This window comes from Oncorhynchus kisutch, unplaced genomic scaffold (genome assembly GCF_002021735.2).
Source record: "Oncorhynchus kisutch isolate 150728-3 unplaced genomic scaffold, Okis_V2 Okis01b-Okis20b_hom, whole genome shotgun sequence".
In the NCBI taxonomy this organism is placed as follows: Eukaryota; Metazoa; Chordata; class Actinopteri; order Salmoniformes; family Salmonidae; genus Oncorhynchus; species Oncorhynchus kisutch.
The window spans coordinates 13,531,845-13,549,344 of NW_022261978.1; the positions used below are offsets into that span (position 1 = coordinate 13,531,845).

General features: G+C 45.5%; 1 protein-coding gene across 1 annotated transcript in view; it reads left to right on the plus strand.

The window, feature by feature from the left end:
• The first annotated feature begins 16,108 nt into the window (after nucleotides 1–16,108).
• Nucleotides 16,109–17,500, plus strand: part of LOC116358851 (tektin-3) — a 9,904-nt gene continuing 8,512 nt past the window's right edge. The window contains exon 1 of the mRNA XM_031811093.1: nucleotides 16,109–16,718. Within this exon, the coding sequence (XP_031666953.1) occupies nucleotides 16,158–16,718 (561 nt within the window). The 5' untranslated portion in view covers nucleotides 16,109–16,157. The remainder of the gene's footprint in view (nucleotides 16,719–17,500) is intronic.

A 17,500-nucleotide genomic window follows, 5' to 3' on the forward strand; every position in this document is an offset into this window, starting at 1 on the left:
TGGTTCTCAATCAGGGACAACCAGGCTGCCTAAATATGGTTCTCAATCAGGGACAACCAGGCTGCCTAAATATGGTTCTCAATCAGGGACAACCAGGCTGCCTAAATATGGTTCTCATAGACAACCCACCCAACTCACTCCCTGACCATACTAAAACAAAGACATAATAAATGACAACCCACCCAACTCACTCCCTGACCATACTAAAACAAAGACATAATAAATGACAACCCACCCAACTCACTTCCTGACCATACTAAAACAAAGACATAATAAATGACAACCCACCCAACTCACTTCCTGACCATACTAAAACAAAGACATAATAAATGACAACCCACCCAACTCACTTCCTGACCATACTAAAACAAAGACATAATAAAAGAACTAAGGTCAGAACGTGACCCTCGTTTGCTCCAGGGGCGCCGTCATACTACGGCTGACTCTGTAAAACAACACATTTCACTGCACCTATCTGACTCTGTAAAACAACACATTTCACTGCACCTATCTGACTCTGTAAAACAACACATTTCACTGCACCTATCTGACTCTGTAAAACAACACATTTCACTGCACCTATCTGACTCTGTAAAACAACACATTTCACTGCACCTATCTGACTCTGTAAAATAACACATTTCACTGCACCTATCTGACTCTGTAAAACAACACATTTCACTGCACCTATCTGACTCTGTAAAACAACACATTTCACTGCACCTATCTGACTCTGTAAAACAACACATTTCACTGCACCGATCTGACTCTGTAAAACAACACATTTCACTGCACCTATCTGACTCTGTAAAATAACACATTTCACTGCACCTATCTGACTCTGTAAAACAACACATTTCACTGCACCTATCTGACTCTGTAAAACAACACATTTCACTGCACCGATCTGACTCTGTAAAACAACACATTTCACTGCACCGATCTGACTCTGTAAAACAACACATTTCACTGCACCTATCTGACTCTGCAAAACAACACATTTCACTGCACCTATCTGACTCTGTAAAACAACACATTTCACTGCACCGATCTGACTCTGTAAAACAACACATTTCACTGCACCGATCTGACTCTGTAAAACAACACATTTCACTGCACCGATCTGAATATATACATTTGCATTCAGAAATAGTATTCAGGCCCCTTGACTTTTTACACATGTTTGTTACGTTATTTTTCCTCTTCATCAATCTACACACAATACCCCGTAATGACATCACAATACCCCGTAATGACATCACAATACCCCGTAATGACATCACAATACCCCGTAATGACATCACAATACCCCGTAATGACATCACAATACCCCATAATTACAAAGTGAAAACAAGAGCTGGCTGCCCGGCCAAACTGAGCAATCGGGGGAGAAGGGCCTTGGTCGGGAAGGTGACGAAGAACCCAATGGTCACTCTGACAGAGCTCCAGAGTTCCCCTGTGGAGATGGGAGAACCTTCCAGAAGGACAACCATCTCTGTAGCACTCCATCAATCAGGCCTTTATGGTAGAGTGGCCAGACAGAAGCCCTCTTCAATAAAAGGCACACGACAGCCCGCTTGGAGTTTGCCAAAAGGCACTTAAAGACTCTCAGACCATGAGAAACAAGATTCTGTGGTCTGATGAAACCAAGATTGAACTCTTTGGCCTGAATGCTAAGTGATATGTCTGGAGGAAACCTGGCACCATCCCTACGGTGAAGCATGGTGGTGGCAGCATCATGCTGTGGGGATGTTTTTCAGCGGCAGGGACTGGGAGACGACTCAGGTTCGAGGGAAAGATGAACAGACTAAAGTACAAAGAGGTACTATAAGACGTTCTGGATAAAAGTGTCTGCTGAAAGACTTCAGTTTAAACGTCAGTAACCTAATAGGTGATATAAGACGTTCTGGATAAGAGTGTCTGCTGAAAGACTTCAGTTTAAACGTCAGTAACCTAGGTAATATAAGACTAGATCGTTAATAGAACACAAAGCATCTGGTCTGGTTAAAGGACAGGATGACCTGTATCAATATGGTGTGATATGGTATGATAATGTATCAATATGGTGTGATATGGTATGATAATATATATCAATATGGTGTGATATGGTATGATATTATCAATATGGTGTGATATGGTATGATAATGTATCAATATGGTGTGATATGGTATGATAATATATATCAATATGGTATGATCATGTATCAATATGGTGTGATATGGTATGATATTGTATCAATATGGTGTGATATGGTATGATAATATATATATATATATATATGGTGTGATATGGTATGATAATGTATATATATGGTGTGATATGGTATGATATATATCAATATGGTGTGATATGGTATGATAATGTATCAATATGGTGTGATATGGTATGATATTATCAATGTCTTCACTGTCACCGTCTCCCACCACTAGATGGTGCTGTTACACTGTCCACTTCTACATAGAACCAAGCTTGTTTGAATGGTTTTGGTGTCGGATAACTGCATTAAGGGAAAGGATACAACCGAATGCCTTCAACTGAAATGTGTCTCCCGCATTTTACTGCCTTAATCGACATCCACGTTTCCGGCGCCCGTGGATATCAGTGGACCTTCAGACCCCTAGATGAGATAACAGTGAACAGGCTACTTCAGACCCCTAGATGAGATAACAGTGAACCTTCAGACCCCTAGATGAGATAACAGTGAACCTTCAGACCCCTAGATGAGATATCAGTGGACCTTCAGACCCCTAGATGAGATAACAGTGGACCTTCAGACCCCTAGATGAGATATCAGTGGACCTTCAGACCCCTAGATGAGATAACAGTGGACCTTCAGACCCCTAGATGAGATAACAGTGGAATTTCAGACCCCTAGATGAGATAACAGTGGACCTTCAGACCCCTAGATGAGATAACAGGGAACCGGCTACTTCAGACCCCTAGATGAGATAACAGTGGACCTTCAGACCCCTAGATGAGATAACAGTGGAACTTCAGACCCCTAGATGAGATAACAGTGGACCTTCAGACCCCTAGATGAGATAACAGGGAACCGGCTACTTCAGACCCCTAGATAAGATAACAGTGGACCTTCAGACCCCTAGATGAGATAACAGTGGACCTTCAGACCCCTAGATGAGATAACCGTGGAACTTCAGACCCCTAGATGAGATCACAGTGGACCTTCAGACCCCTAGATGAGATAACAGGGAACCGGCTACTTCAGACCCCTAGATGAGATAACAGTGGACCTTCAGACCCCTAGATGAGATAACAGTGGACCTTCAGACCCCTAGATGAGATAACAGTGGACCTTCAGACCCCTAGATGAGATAACAGGGAACCGGCTACTTCAGACCCCTAGATGAGATAACAGTGGACCTTCAGACCCCTTGATGAGATATCAGTGGACCTTCAGACCCCTAGATGAGATAACAGTGGACCTTCAGACCCCTAGATGAGATAACAGGGAACCGGCTACTTCAGACCCCTAGATGAGATAACAGTGGACCTTCAGACCCCTAGATGAGATATCAGTGGACCTTCAGACCCCTAGATGAGATAACAGTGGACCTTCAGACCCCTAGATGAGATAACAGTGGACAGACTACTTCAGACCCCTAGATGAGATAACAGTGGACCTTCAGACCCCTAGATGAGATATCAGTGGACCTTCAGACCCCTAGATGAGATAACAGGGGACAGGCTACTTCAGACACCTAGATGAGATAACAGTGGACAGACTACTTCAGAACCCTAGATGAGATAACAGGGAACCTTCAGACCCCTAGATGAGATATCAGTGGACCTTCAGACCCCTAGATGAGATACCAGTGAACCGGCTACTTCAGACCCCTAGATGAGATAACTAAACTGCTATCAGTGGACAGACTACTTCAGAACCCTAGATGAGATAACAGTGGACCTTCAGACCCCTAGATGAGATAACAGTGGACCTTCAGACCCCTAGATGAGATAACAGTGGACCTTCAGACACCTAGATGAGATAACTAAACTGCTATCAGTGGACAGACTACTTCAGAACCCTAGATGAGATAACAGGGAACCTTCAGACCCCTAGATGAGATACCAGTGAACCGGCTACTTCAGACCCCTAGATGAGATAACAGGGAACCTTCAGACCCCTAGATGAGATACCAGTGAACCTTCAGACCCCTAGATGAGATACCAGTGAACCGGCTACTTCAGACCCCTAGATGAGATAACTAAACTGCTATCAGTGGACAGACTACTTCAGACCCCTAGATGAGATAACAGGGAACCTTCAGACCCCTAGATGAGATACCAGTGAACCGGCTACTTCAGACCCCTAGATGAGATAACTAAACTGCTATCAGTGGACAGACTACTTCAGACCCCTAGATGAGATAACAGGGAACCTTCAGACCCCTAGATGAGATACCAGTGGACCTTCAGACCCCTAGATGAGATACCAGTGAACCTTCAGACCCCTAGATGAGATACCAGTGAACCTTCAGACCCCTAGATGAGATAACAGGGAACCTTCAGACCCCTAGATGAGATACCAGTGAACCGGCTACTCCCCCAAAAGGAAGTTTGTTCTGAAGTGTATGTCCTATTTCTGAGAGATGTAAGAAAGATCAGGATTTATTTTTATAGGTTTTTTTGATTATTTTTTTAACATGTTTTTAACCCCTTGCTTTTCCGTCACTAAACAGGCTCCATATACACTTCCATTCATTTGTATCAACGGGTACCGGGGGACATTCAGACGAGAGGAACAACAACTGGTACCGGGGGACATTCAGACGAGAGGAACAACAACTGGTACCGGGGGGACATTCAGACGAGAGGAACAACAACTGGTACCGGGGGGACATTCAGACGAGAGGAACAACAACTGGTACCGGGGGACATTCAGACGAGAGGAACAACAACTGGTACCGGGGGACATTCAGACGAGAGGAACAACAACTGGTACCGGGGGACATTCAGACGAGAGGAACAACAACGGGTACCGGGGGACATTCAGACGAGAGGAACAACAACGGGTACCGGGGGACATTCAGACGAGAGGAACAAACAACTGGTACCGGGGGACATTCAGACGAGAGGAACAACAACTGGTACCGGGGGGACATTCCAGACGAGAGGAACAACAACTGGTACCGGGGGACATTCAGACGAGAGGAACAACAACGGGTACCGGGGGACATTCAGACGATAGGAACAACAACTGGTACCGGGGGACATTCAGACGAAGGAGGAACAACAACTGGTACCGGGGGACATTCAGACGAGAGGAAAACAACTGGTACCGGGGGACATTCAGACGAGAGGACAACAACTGGTACCGGGGACATTCAGACGAGAGGAACAACAACTGGTACCGGGGGACATTCAGACGAGAGGAACAACAACTGGTAGCCAGGGGGACATTCAGACGAGAGGAACAACAACTGGTACCGGGGGGGACATTCAGACGAGAGGAACAACAACTGGTACCGGGGGACATTCAGACGAGAGGAAACACAACTGGTACCGGGGGACATTCAGACGAGAGGAACAACAACTGGTACCGGGGGACATTCAGACAAGGATACAACAACGGGTACCGGAATCAGACGATAGGAACAACAACTGGGTACCGGGGGACCCATTCAGACGAGAGGAACAACAACCTGGTACCGGGGGACATTCCAGACGAGAGGAACAACAACTGGTACCGGGGGACATTCAGACGAGAGGAACAACAACTGGTACCGGGGGACATTCCAGACGAGAGGAACAACAACCGGTACCGGGGGGACATTCAGAACGAGAGGAACAACAACTTGGTACCGGGGGACATCAGACGAGAGCAACAACAACGGGTAGCCGGGGGACAATTCAGACCGAGAGGAAACAACAAACTGGTACCGGGGGACATTCAGACGAGAGGAACAACAACTGGTACCGGGGGGACATTCAGCGAGAGGAACAACACTGGTACCGGGGGGGGACATTCAGACGGAGAGGAACAACACTGGTACCGGGGGACATTCAGACGAGAGGAACAACAACTGGTACCGGGGGACATTCAGACGAGAGGAACAACAAACTGGTACCGGGGGACATTCAGACGAGAGGAACAACAACTGGTACCGGGGGGACATTCAGACGAGAGGAACAACAACTGGTACCGGGGGACATTCAGACGAGAGGAACAACAACTGGTACCGGGGGACATTCAGACGAGAGGAACAACAACGGGTACCGGGGGACATTCAGACGAGAGGAACAACAACTGGTACCGGGGGACATTCAGACGAGAGGAACAACAACTGGTACCGGGGACATTCAGACGAGAGGAACAACAACTGGTTACCGGGGGACATTCAGACGAGAGGAACAACAACTGGTACCGGGGGACATTCAGACGAGGAACACACTGGACCGGGGACATCAACGAGGAACAACAACTGGTACCGGGGGACATTCAGACGAGAGGAACAACAACTGGTACCGGGGGACATTCAGACGAGAGGAACAACAACTGGTACCGGGGGACATTCAGACGAGAGGAACAACAACTGGTACCGGGGGACATTCAGACGAGAGGAACAACAACTGGTACCGGGGGACATTCAGACGAGAGGAACAACAACTGGTACCGGGGGACATTCAGACGAGAGGAACAACAACTGGTACCGGGGGACATTCAGACGAGAGGAACAACAACTGGTACCGGGGGACATTCAGACGAGAGGAACAACAACTGGTACCGGGGGACATTCAGACGAGAGGAACAACAACTGGTACCGGGGGACATTCAGACGAGAGGAACAACAACTGGTACCGGGGGACATTCAGACGAGAGGAACAACAACTGGTACCGGGGACATTCAGACGAGAGGAACAACAACTGGTACCGGGGGACATTCAGACGAGAGGAACAACAACTGGTACCGGGGGACATTCAGACGAGAGGAACAACAACTGGTACCGGGGGACATTCAGACGAGAGGAACAACAACTGGTACCGGGGGGACATTCAGACGAGAGGAACAACAACGGGTACCGGGGGACATTCAGACGAGAGGAACAACAACTGGTACCGGGGGACATTCAGACGAGAGAACAACAACTGGTACCCGGGGGACATTCAGACGAGAGGAACAACAACTGGTACCGGGGACATTCAGACGAGAGGAACAACAACTGGTACCGGGGGACATTCAGACGAGAGGAACAACAACTGGTACCGGGGGACATTCAGACGAGAGGAACAACAACTGGTACCGGGGGGACATTCAGACGAGAGGAACAACAACTGGTACCGGGGGACATTCAGACGAGAGGAACAACAACTGGTACCGGGGGACATTCAGACGAGAGGAACAACAACTGGTACCGGGGGACATTCAGACGAGAGAACAACAACTGGTACCGGGGGACATTCAGACGAGAGGAACAACAACTGGTACCGGGGACATTCAGACGAGAGGAAACAACAACTGGTACCGGGGGACATTCAGACGAGAGGGAACAACAACTGGTACCCGGTGGGACATTCAGACGAGCAGGAACAACACTGGTACCGGGGGACATTCAGACGAGAGGAACAACAACTGGTACCGGGGGACATTCAGACGAGAGGAACAACAACTGGTACCGGGGGACATTCAGACGAGAGGAACAACAACTGGTACCGGGGACATTCAGACGAGAGGAACAACAACTGGTACCGGGGACATTCAGACGAGAGGAACAACAACTGGTACCGGGGGACATTCAGACGAGAGGAACAACAACTGGTACCGGGGGACATTCAGACGAGAGGAACAACAACTGGTACCCGGGGGACATTCAGACGAGAGGAACAACAACTGGTACCGGGGGACATTCAGACGAGAGGAACAACAACTGGTACCGGGGGACATTCAGACGAGAGGACAACAACTGGTACCGGGGGACATTCAGACGAGAGGAACAACAACTGGTACCGGGGGACATTCAGACGAGAGGAACAACAACTGTACCGGGGGACATTCAGACGAGAGGAACAACAACTGGTACCGGGGACATTCAGACGAGAGAACAACAACTGGTACCGGGGGACATTCAGACGAGAGGAACAACAACTGGTACCGGGGGACATTCAGACGAGAGGAACAACAACTGGTACCGGGGGACATTCAGACGAGAGGAACAACAACTGGTACCGGGGGACATTCAGACGATAGGAACAACAACTGGTACCGGGGGACATTCAGACGAGTCTTGTGAGGCCTGTGGGACATTCAGACGAGTCTTGTGAGGCCTGTGGGCGTCCAAGGGGAAAACAACCGACGTGTTTGTGTTGGTTAAAGTCTCACCTTTCCACAGGTTAATATTAGTGTTTGGACATTCAAACTGTTTGGATGCTACAGACATTATTATTGTTGTTTATCATTCCAAATAGTAGTGGTGGTAATGATAGCAGTTTAGTGGTGGTGGTAGTAGTAGTGGTATGGGTGGTAATGATAGCAGTTTAGTGGTGGTGGTGGTAGTAGTGGTATGGGTGGTAATGATAGCAGTTTAGTGGTGGTGGTAGTAGTAGTGGTATGGGTGGTAATGATAGCAGTTTAGTGGTGGTGGTAGTAGTGGTATGGGTGGTAATGATAACAGTTTAGTGGTGGTGGTAGTAGTAGTGGTATGGGTGGTAATGATAGCAGTTTAGTGGTGGTGGTAGTAGTAGTAGTAGTGGTATGGGTGGTAATGATAGCAGTTTAGTGGTGGTGGTAGTAGTAGTGGTATGGGTGGTAATGATAGCAGTTTAATGATGGTGGTAGTAGTAGTGGTATGGGTGGTAATGATAGCAGTTTAGTGGTGGTGGTAGTAGTAGTGGTATGGGTGGTAATGATAGCAGTTTAGTGGTGGTGGTAGTAATAGTGGTATGGGTGGTAATGATAGCAGTTTAGTGGTGGTGGTAGTAGTAGTGGTATGGGTGGTAAGGATAGCAGTTTAGTGGTGGTGGTAGTAGTAGTGGTATGGGTGGTAATGATAGCAGTTTAGTGGTGGTGGTAGTAGTAGTGGTATGGGTGGTAATGATAGCAGTTTAGTGGTGGTGGTAGTAGTAGTAGTAGTGGTATAGGTGGTAATGATAGCAGTTTAGTGGTGGTGGTAGTCATAGTGGTATGGGTGGTAATGACAGAAGTTTAGTGGTGGTGGTGGTAGTAGTGGTATGGGTGGTAATGATAACAGTTTAGTGGTGGTGGTGGTAGTAGTGGTATGGGTGGTAATGATAACAGTTTAGTGGTGGTAATGATAGCAATTTAGTGGTGGTGGTAGTAGTAGTGGTATGGGTGGTAATGATAGCAGTTTAGTGGTGGTGGTAGTAATAGTGGTATGGGTGGTAATGATAGCAGTTTAGTGGTGGTGGTAGTAGTGGTATGGGTGGTAAGGATAGCAGTTTAGTGGTGGTGGTAGTAGTAGTGGTATGGGTGGTAATGATAGCAGTTTAGTGGTGGTGGTAGTAGTAGTGGTATGGGTGGTAATGATAGCAGTTTAGTGGTGGTGGTAGTAGTAGTAGTAGTGGTATGGGTGGTAATGATAGCAGTTTAGTGGTGGTGGTAGTCGTAGTGGTATGGGTGGTAATGATAGAAGTTTAGTGGTGGTGGTGGTAGTAGTGGTATGGGTGGTAATGATAACAGTTTAGTGGTGGTGGTGGTAGTAGTGGTATGGGTGGTAATGATAACAGTTTAGTGGTGGTAGTAGTAGTAGTGGTATGGGAGGTAATGGTAATGATAACAGTTTAGTAATGGTGGTGGTGGTGGTGGTAGTGATGATGGTAGTTGTAGTAGTAGTGGTATGGGTGGTAATGGTAATGATAGCCATTTAGTGATGGTGGTGGTGGTAATGATGAAGGTGGTGGTAGTAGTAGTGGTATGGGTGGTAATGGTAATGATAGCAGTTTAGTGATGGTGGTGGTAATGATGAAGGTGGTTGTAGTAGTAGTGGTATGGGTGGTAATGGTAATGATAGCAGTTTAGTGATGGTGGTAGTAGTAATGATGAAAGTGGTGGTGGTAATGATGGTGGTGGTGGTAATGATGAAGGTGGTTGTAGTAGTAGTGGTATGGATGGTAATGATAACAGTTTAGTGATGGTGGTGGTAATGATGAAAGTGGTGGTGGTAGTAGTAATGATGATGGTGGTGGGTGGTGGTGGTAATGATGAAGGTGGTGGTGGTAGTAGTGGTATGGGTGGTAATGGTAATGATAACAGTTTAGTGGTGGTGGTGGTAATGATGAAGGTGGTGGTAGTAGTAGTGGTATGGGTGGTAATGGTAATGATAGCAGTTTAATGATGGTGGTAATGATGAAGGCGGTGGTGGTAAAGATGAAGTTGGTGGTGGTAGTAGTGGTTTGGGTGGTAGTGGTAATGATAACAGTTTAGTGGTGGTGGTGGTAATGATGGTGGTGGTAGTAGTAGTGGTATGGGTGGTAATGGTAATGATAACAGTTTAGTGGTGGTGGTGGTGGTGGTAATGATGAAGGTGGTTGTAGTAGTAGTGGTATGGGTGGTAATGGTAATGATAACAGTTTAGTGGTGGTGGTGGTAATGATGAAGGTGGTGGTAGTAGTAGTGGTATGGGTGGAAATGGTAATGATAGCAGTTTAATGATGGTGGTAATGATGAAGGTGGTGGTGGTAATGATGAAGGTGGTGGTGGTAGTAGTGGTATGGGTGGTAATGGTAATGATAACAGTTTAATGGTGGTGGTGGTAATGATGAAGGTGGTGGTGGTAGTAGTAATGATGATGGTGGTGGTGATGGTAATGATGAAGGTGGTAGCAGTAGTAGTAATGATGATGGTGGTGGTGGTAGTAGTAATGATGATGGTGGTGGTAGTAGTAGTAATGATGATGATGATGGTGGTGGTAGTGATGATGATGGTGGTGGTGGTGGTAGTAGTAATGATGGTGGTGGTGGTGGTAGTAGTAATGATGGTGGTGGTGGTAGTAGTAATGATGATGGTGGTGGTGGTAATGATGAAGGTGGTGGTGGTAATGATGAAGGTGGTGGTGGTAGTAGTAATGATGATGGTGGTGGTGGTGGTAATGATGAAGGTGGTGGTGGTAGTAGTGGTATGGGTGGTAATGGTAATGATAACAGTTTAGTGGTGGTGGTGGTGGTGGTAATGATGAAGGTGGTTGTAGTAGTAGTGGTGTGGGTGGTAATGGTAATGATAACAGTTTAGTGGTGGTGGTGGTAATGATGAAGGTGGTGGTAGTAGTAGTATGGGTGGTAATGGTAATGATAGCAGTTTAATGATGGTGGTAATGATGAAGGTGGTGGTGGTAATGATGAAGGTGGTGGTGGTAGTAGTGGTATGGGTGGTAATGGTAATGATAACAGTTTAATGGTGGTGGTGGTAATGATGAAGGTGGTGGTAGTAGTAGTAATGATGATGGTGGTGGTGGTGGTAATGATGAAGGTGGTGGCAGTAGTAGTAATGATGATGGTTGTAGTAGTAATGATGATGGTGGTGGTAGTAGTAGTAATGATGATGATGATGGTGGTGGTAGTGATGATGATGGTGGTGGTGGTGGTAGTAGTAATGATGGTGGTGGTGGTGGTAGTAGTAATGATGGTGGTGGTGGTAGTAGTAATGATGATGGTGGTGGTGGTAATGATGAAGGTGGTGGTGGTAATGATGAAGGTGGTGGTGGTAGTAGTAATGATGATGGTGGTGGTAGTGATGATGATGATGATGGTGGTGGTGGTAGTAGTAATGATGGTGGTGGTGGTAGTAGTAGTAATGATGATGGTGGTGGTGGTGGTAGTAGTAATGATGAAGGTGGTGGTGGTAGTAGTAATGATGATGGTGGTGGTAGTAGTAGTAATGATGATGGTGGTGGTGGTAGTAGTAATGATGATGGGGATGGTGGTAGTAGTAATGATGGTGGTGGTGGTAGTAGTGGTATGGGTGGTAATGGTAATGATAACAGTTTAGTGGTGGTGGTAATGATGAAGGTGGTGGTGGTAATGATGATGGTGGTGGTAGTAGTAGTGGTATGGGTGGTAATGGTAATGATAGCAGTTTAGTGATAGTGGTGGTGGTAATGATGAAGGTGGTTGTAGTAGTAGTGGTATGGGTGGTAATGATGATGGTGGTAGTAGTAATGATGATGGTGGTAGTGGTAATCGTGATGGTGGTGGTAGTAGTAGTGGTATGGGTGGTAATGGTAACGATAACAGTTTAGGGATGGTGGTGGTAATGATGAAGGTGGTGGTGGTAGTAGTGGTATGGGTGGTAATAGTAATGATAACAGTTTAGTGGTGGTGGTGGTAATGATGATGGTGGTGGTAGTAGTAGTGGTATGGGTGGTAATGGTAATGAAAGCAGTTTAGTGATAGTGGTGGTGGTAATGATGAAGGTGGTTGTAGTAGTAGTGGTATGGATGGTAATGATAACAGTTTAGTGATGGTGGTGGTGGTAGTAGTGGTATGGGTGGTAATGGTAATAATAACAGTTTAGTGATGGTGGTGGTGGTAATGATGAAGGTGGTTGTAGTAGTAGTGGTATGGGTGGTAATGATGGTGGTGGTGGTGGTGGTAATGATGATGATGGTGGTGGTGGTGGTAGTAGTAATGATGATGGTGGTAGTGGTAATCGTGATGGTGGTGGTAGTAGTAGTGGTATGGGTGGTAATGGTAATGATAACAGTTTAGTGATGGTGGTGGTAATGATGAAGGTGGTGGTGGTAGTAGTAATGATGATGGTGGTGGTGGTAGTAGTAATGATGATGGTGGTGGTGGTAATGATGATGGTAGTTGTAGTAGTAGTGGTATGGGTGGTAATGGTAATAGTTTAGTGATGGTGGTGGTGGTAGTGATGATGGTAGTTGTAGTAGTAGTGGTATGGGTGGTAATGGTAATGATAACAGTTTAGTGATGGTGGTGGTAATGATGAAGGTGGTTGTAGTAGTAGTGGTATGGGTGGTAATGGTAATGATAACAGTTTAGTGATGGTGGTTGTGGTGGCAGTAGTAGTGGTATGGGTGGTAATGGTAATGATAACAGTTTAGTGGTGATGGTGTTAATGATGAAGGTGGTTGTAGTAGTAGTGGTATGGGTGGTAATGGTAATGATAACAGTTTAGTGGTGATGGTGGAAATGATGAAGGTGGTAGTTGTAGTAGTGGCATGGGTGGTAATGGTAATGATAACAGTTTAGTAATGGTGGTGGTGGTGGTGGTAATGATGATGGTAGTTGTAGTAGTAGTGGTATGGGTGGTAATGGTAATAGTTTAGTGATGGTGGTGGTGGTAGTGATGATGGTAGTTGTAGTAGTAGTGGTATGGGTGGTAATGGTAATGATAACAGTTTAGTGATGGTGGTGGTGGTAGTAGTGATGATGGTAGTTGTAGTAGTAGTGGTATGGTTGGTAATGGTAATGATAACAGTTTAGTGATGGTGGTGGTAATGATGATGGTGGTGGTGGTAGTAGTGATGATGGTAGTTGTAGTAGTAGTGGTATGGGTGGTAATGGTAATAGTTTAGTGATGGTGGTGGTAATGATGATGGTGGTGGTGGTAGTAGTGATGATGGTAGTTGTAGTAGTAGTGGTATGGGTGGTAATGGTAATGATAACAGTTTAGTGATGGTGGTGGTAATGATGATGGTGGTGGTGGTAGTAGTGATGATGGTAGTTGTAGTAGTAGTGGTATGGGTGGTAATGGTAATAGTTTAGTGATGGTGGTGGTAATGATGATGGTGGTTGTAGTAGTAGTGGTATGGGTGGTAATGGTAATAGTTTAGTGATGGTGGTGGTAATGATGATGGTGGTTGTAGTAGTAGTGGTATGGGTGGTAATGGTAATAGTTTAGTGATGGTGGTGGTAATGATGATGGTGGTTGTAGTAGTAGTGGTATGGTTGGTAATGGTAATGATAACAGTTTAGTGATGGTGGTGGTAGTGATGATGGTAGTTGTAGTAGTAGTGGTATGGTTGGTAATGGTAATGATAACAGTTTAGTGATGGTGGTGGTAATGATGATGGTGGTGGTGGTAGTAGTGATGATGGTAGTTGTAGTAGTAGTGGTATGGTTGGTAATGGTAATGATAACAGTTTAGTGATGGTGGTGGTAGTGATGATGGTAGTTGTAGTAGTAGTGGTATGGTTGGTAATGGTAATGATAACAGTTTAGTGATGGTGGTGGTAATGATGAAGGTGGTGGTGGTAGTAGTGATGATGGTGGTTGTAGTAGTAGTGGTATGGGTGGTAATGGTAATAGTTTAGTGATGGTGGTGGTAATGATGATGGTGGTGGTGGTAGTAGTGATGATGGTAGTTGTAGTAGTAGTGGTATGGGTGGTAATGGTAATGATAACAGTTTAGTGATGGTGGTGGTAATGATGATGGTGGTGGTGGTAGTAGTGATGATGGTAGTTGTAGTAGTAGTGGTATGGGTGGTAATGGTAATGATAACAGTTTAGTGATGGTGGTGGTAATGATGATGGTGGTGGTGGTAGTAGTGATGATGGTAGTTGTAGTAGTAGTGGTATGGGTGGTAATGGTAATAGTTTAGTGATGGTGGTGGTAATGATGATGGTGGTTGTAGTAGTAGTGGTATGGGTGGTAATGGTAATGGTAATAGTTAGTGATGGTGGTAGTAGTGATGATGGTAGTTGTAGTAGTAGTGGTATGGGTGGTAATGGTAATAGTTTAGTGATGGTGGTGGTAATGATGATGGTGGTTGTAGTAGTAGTGGTATGGGTGGTAATGGTAATGGTAATAGTTTAGTGATGGTGGTGGTAATGATGATGGTGGTTGTAGTAGTAGTGGTATGGGTGCTAATGGTAATAGTTTAGTGATGGTGGTGGTAATGATGATGGTGGTTGTAGTAGTAGTGGTATGGGTGGTAATGGTAATAGTTTAGTGATGGTGGTGGTAATGATGATGGTGGTGGTGGTAGTAGTGATGATGGTGGTTGTAGTAGTAGTGGTATGGGTGGTAATGGTAATAGTTTAGTGATGGTGGTGGTAATGATGATGGTGGTGGTGGTAGTAGTGATGATGGTGGTTGTAGTAGTAGTGGTATGGGTGGTAATGGTAATAGTTTAGTGATGGTGGTAGTAGTGATGATGGTAGTTGTAGTAGTAGTGGTATGGGTGGTAATGGTAATAGTTTAGTGATGGTGGTGGTAATGATGATGGTGGTTGTAGTAGTAGTGGTATGGGTGGTAATGGTAATAGTTTAGTGATGGTGGTAGTAGTGATGATGGTAGTTGTAGTAGTAGTGGTATGGGTGGTAATGGTAATAGTTTAGTGATGGTGGTGGTAATGATGATGGTGGTGGTGGTAGTAGTGATGATGGTGGTTGTAGTAGTAGTGGTATGGGTGGTAATGGTAATAGTTTAGTGGTGGTGGTGGTAATGATGATGGTGGTTGTAGTAGTAGTGGTATGGGTGGTAATGGTAATAGTTTAGTGATGGTGGTGGTAATGATGATGGTGGTGGTGGTAGTAGTGATGATGGTGGTTGTAGTAGTAGTGGTATGGGTGGTAATGGTAATAGTTTAGTGATGGTGGTGGTAATGATGATGGTGGTTGTAGTAGTAGTGGTATGGGTGGTAATGGTAATAGTTTAGTGATGGTGGTGGTAATGATGATGGTGGTTGTAGTAGTAGTGGTATGGGTGGTAATGGTAACAGTTTAGTGATGGTGGTAGTAGTGATGATGATGGTGGTTGTAGTACTGATATAAAGGAGAAGATGACCGTTAGTTAGTTATAAGTTAGTTATAGTTTCATTTTACATGTTTAGATTATTATATTTATAACATTCTACTATTGACTGTTACCATTTTATTTTTTAGTATTTAATTGTTGTTTTATTATTTACTACCATTTTATTTTGTTATTTGTTTATTGTTTATAATTGTATTACAATGTATATTTGTTGTTGCTTTGGCAATATTGACACAATGTTTTTCACGCCAATAAAGTAGCTAGAATTTGAAAATCATTCCTAAGTTCTGTAATTGGTTTTCTACGGGCCTCCAGCAGTTCTATCATGATGTCACAATGTCCCCGTCATAAACCAGGAGTCATCAGGTTATAAAACAATAGTGTTCGGGGGCTCAAGGCTGTCTGTCACCACGAGCGGCCGGACAGCAGGTCGCACCCGTGTTCGCTCAGGATCTCCTGCACCGATGGAAGTCTACGGATCCTTGCGACCTTGTTCCTCTGGATTCTTACCGAGCCTGACCACCATGAGAGACAGCTACAAGGGCTTCAGTGCCACGCAGCTTCAGCCACAGCAAGTCAGCTTCGACCTAACGGGAAGCGGGAAGTCCAAACCCAGGCTGGTCTCTGTTCAGCGGAAATCCACGGAACCGTTCGAGAACCATTGGGGAGGGGAACAGCTCATTAGGATGCCGCCTCTCAAACCGAACCCGGTAGCCATGTGTCAGATCACCCGGGAAGATTGGCTGCGCGCCAACAACGTAAACTTCCGGCGCTTGGAGAGCAGCAGACGGCATGCGGAAAGCTTCTGGCGCGAGACCTCCCGATTGATCCAGAGTAAAGAGCAGCTTACGCGGCGAACGCAGTCTGACAGCTCCCGGTGGATCGGTGAACGGATAACGGAAATCTCGTTCTGGCGGAGCGAGCTGGGGTTCGAGCTCGAGCAGCTTCTCCGGGACACGGAGAGGCTACGTCAGGTCAAGTTCCGGTTGGACAGGGCCTTAAAGGAGACCGACGGACCACTGCAGGTGAGAAAGTGACAGAAAGATGATTGATAAAAATAAATTAGATCATTTATCAATTTATTGATTTGGAGTTTCTGAGGATAATGACATAATACGGTGATGGTTGTCTTGGCATCTTCTTCTTTAACGTTTTTATTACAATTCCGGTTTGAAAAGTCCTGTGTTCTGTAAGATAATGGAAGAGCTGGTTAAGCTGTAGAACTAGTAGCGGCAGTAAATTTACAACTTGGTCTGTATTCAAAATGACACATAGAATTCCCTATTTATACTAGTGAACCAGCCTAAATAAGGAATTTGTTGTTATTTGTTATGTACCATGAAACATATAATTGGGATTGATAGTGTCTACTGTAAAGAGAACCAGACTGGCACCCAGGCTAGTATCTACTGTAAAGAGAACCAGACTGGTACCCAGGCTAGTGTCTACTGTAAAGAGAACCAGACTGGCACCCAGGCTAGTGTCTACTGTAAAGAGAACCAGACTGGTACCCAGGCTAGTATCTACTGTAAAGAGAACCAGACTGGTACCCAGGCTAGTGTCTACTGTAAAGAGAACCAGACTGGCACCCAGGCTAGTGTCTACTGTAAAGAGAACCAGACTGGCACCCAGGCTAGTATCTACTGTAAAGAGAACCAGACTGGCACCCAGGCTAGTATCAACTATAAAGAGAACCAGACTGGTACCCAGGCTAGTATCAACTGTAAAGAGAACCAGACTGGCACCCAGGCTAGTGTCTACTGTAAAGAGAACCAGACTGGCATCCAGGCTAGTGTCTACTGTAAAG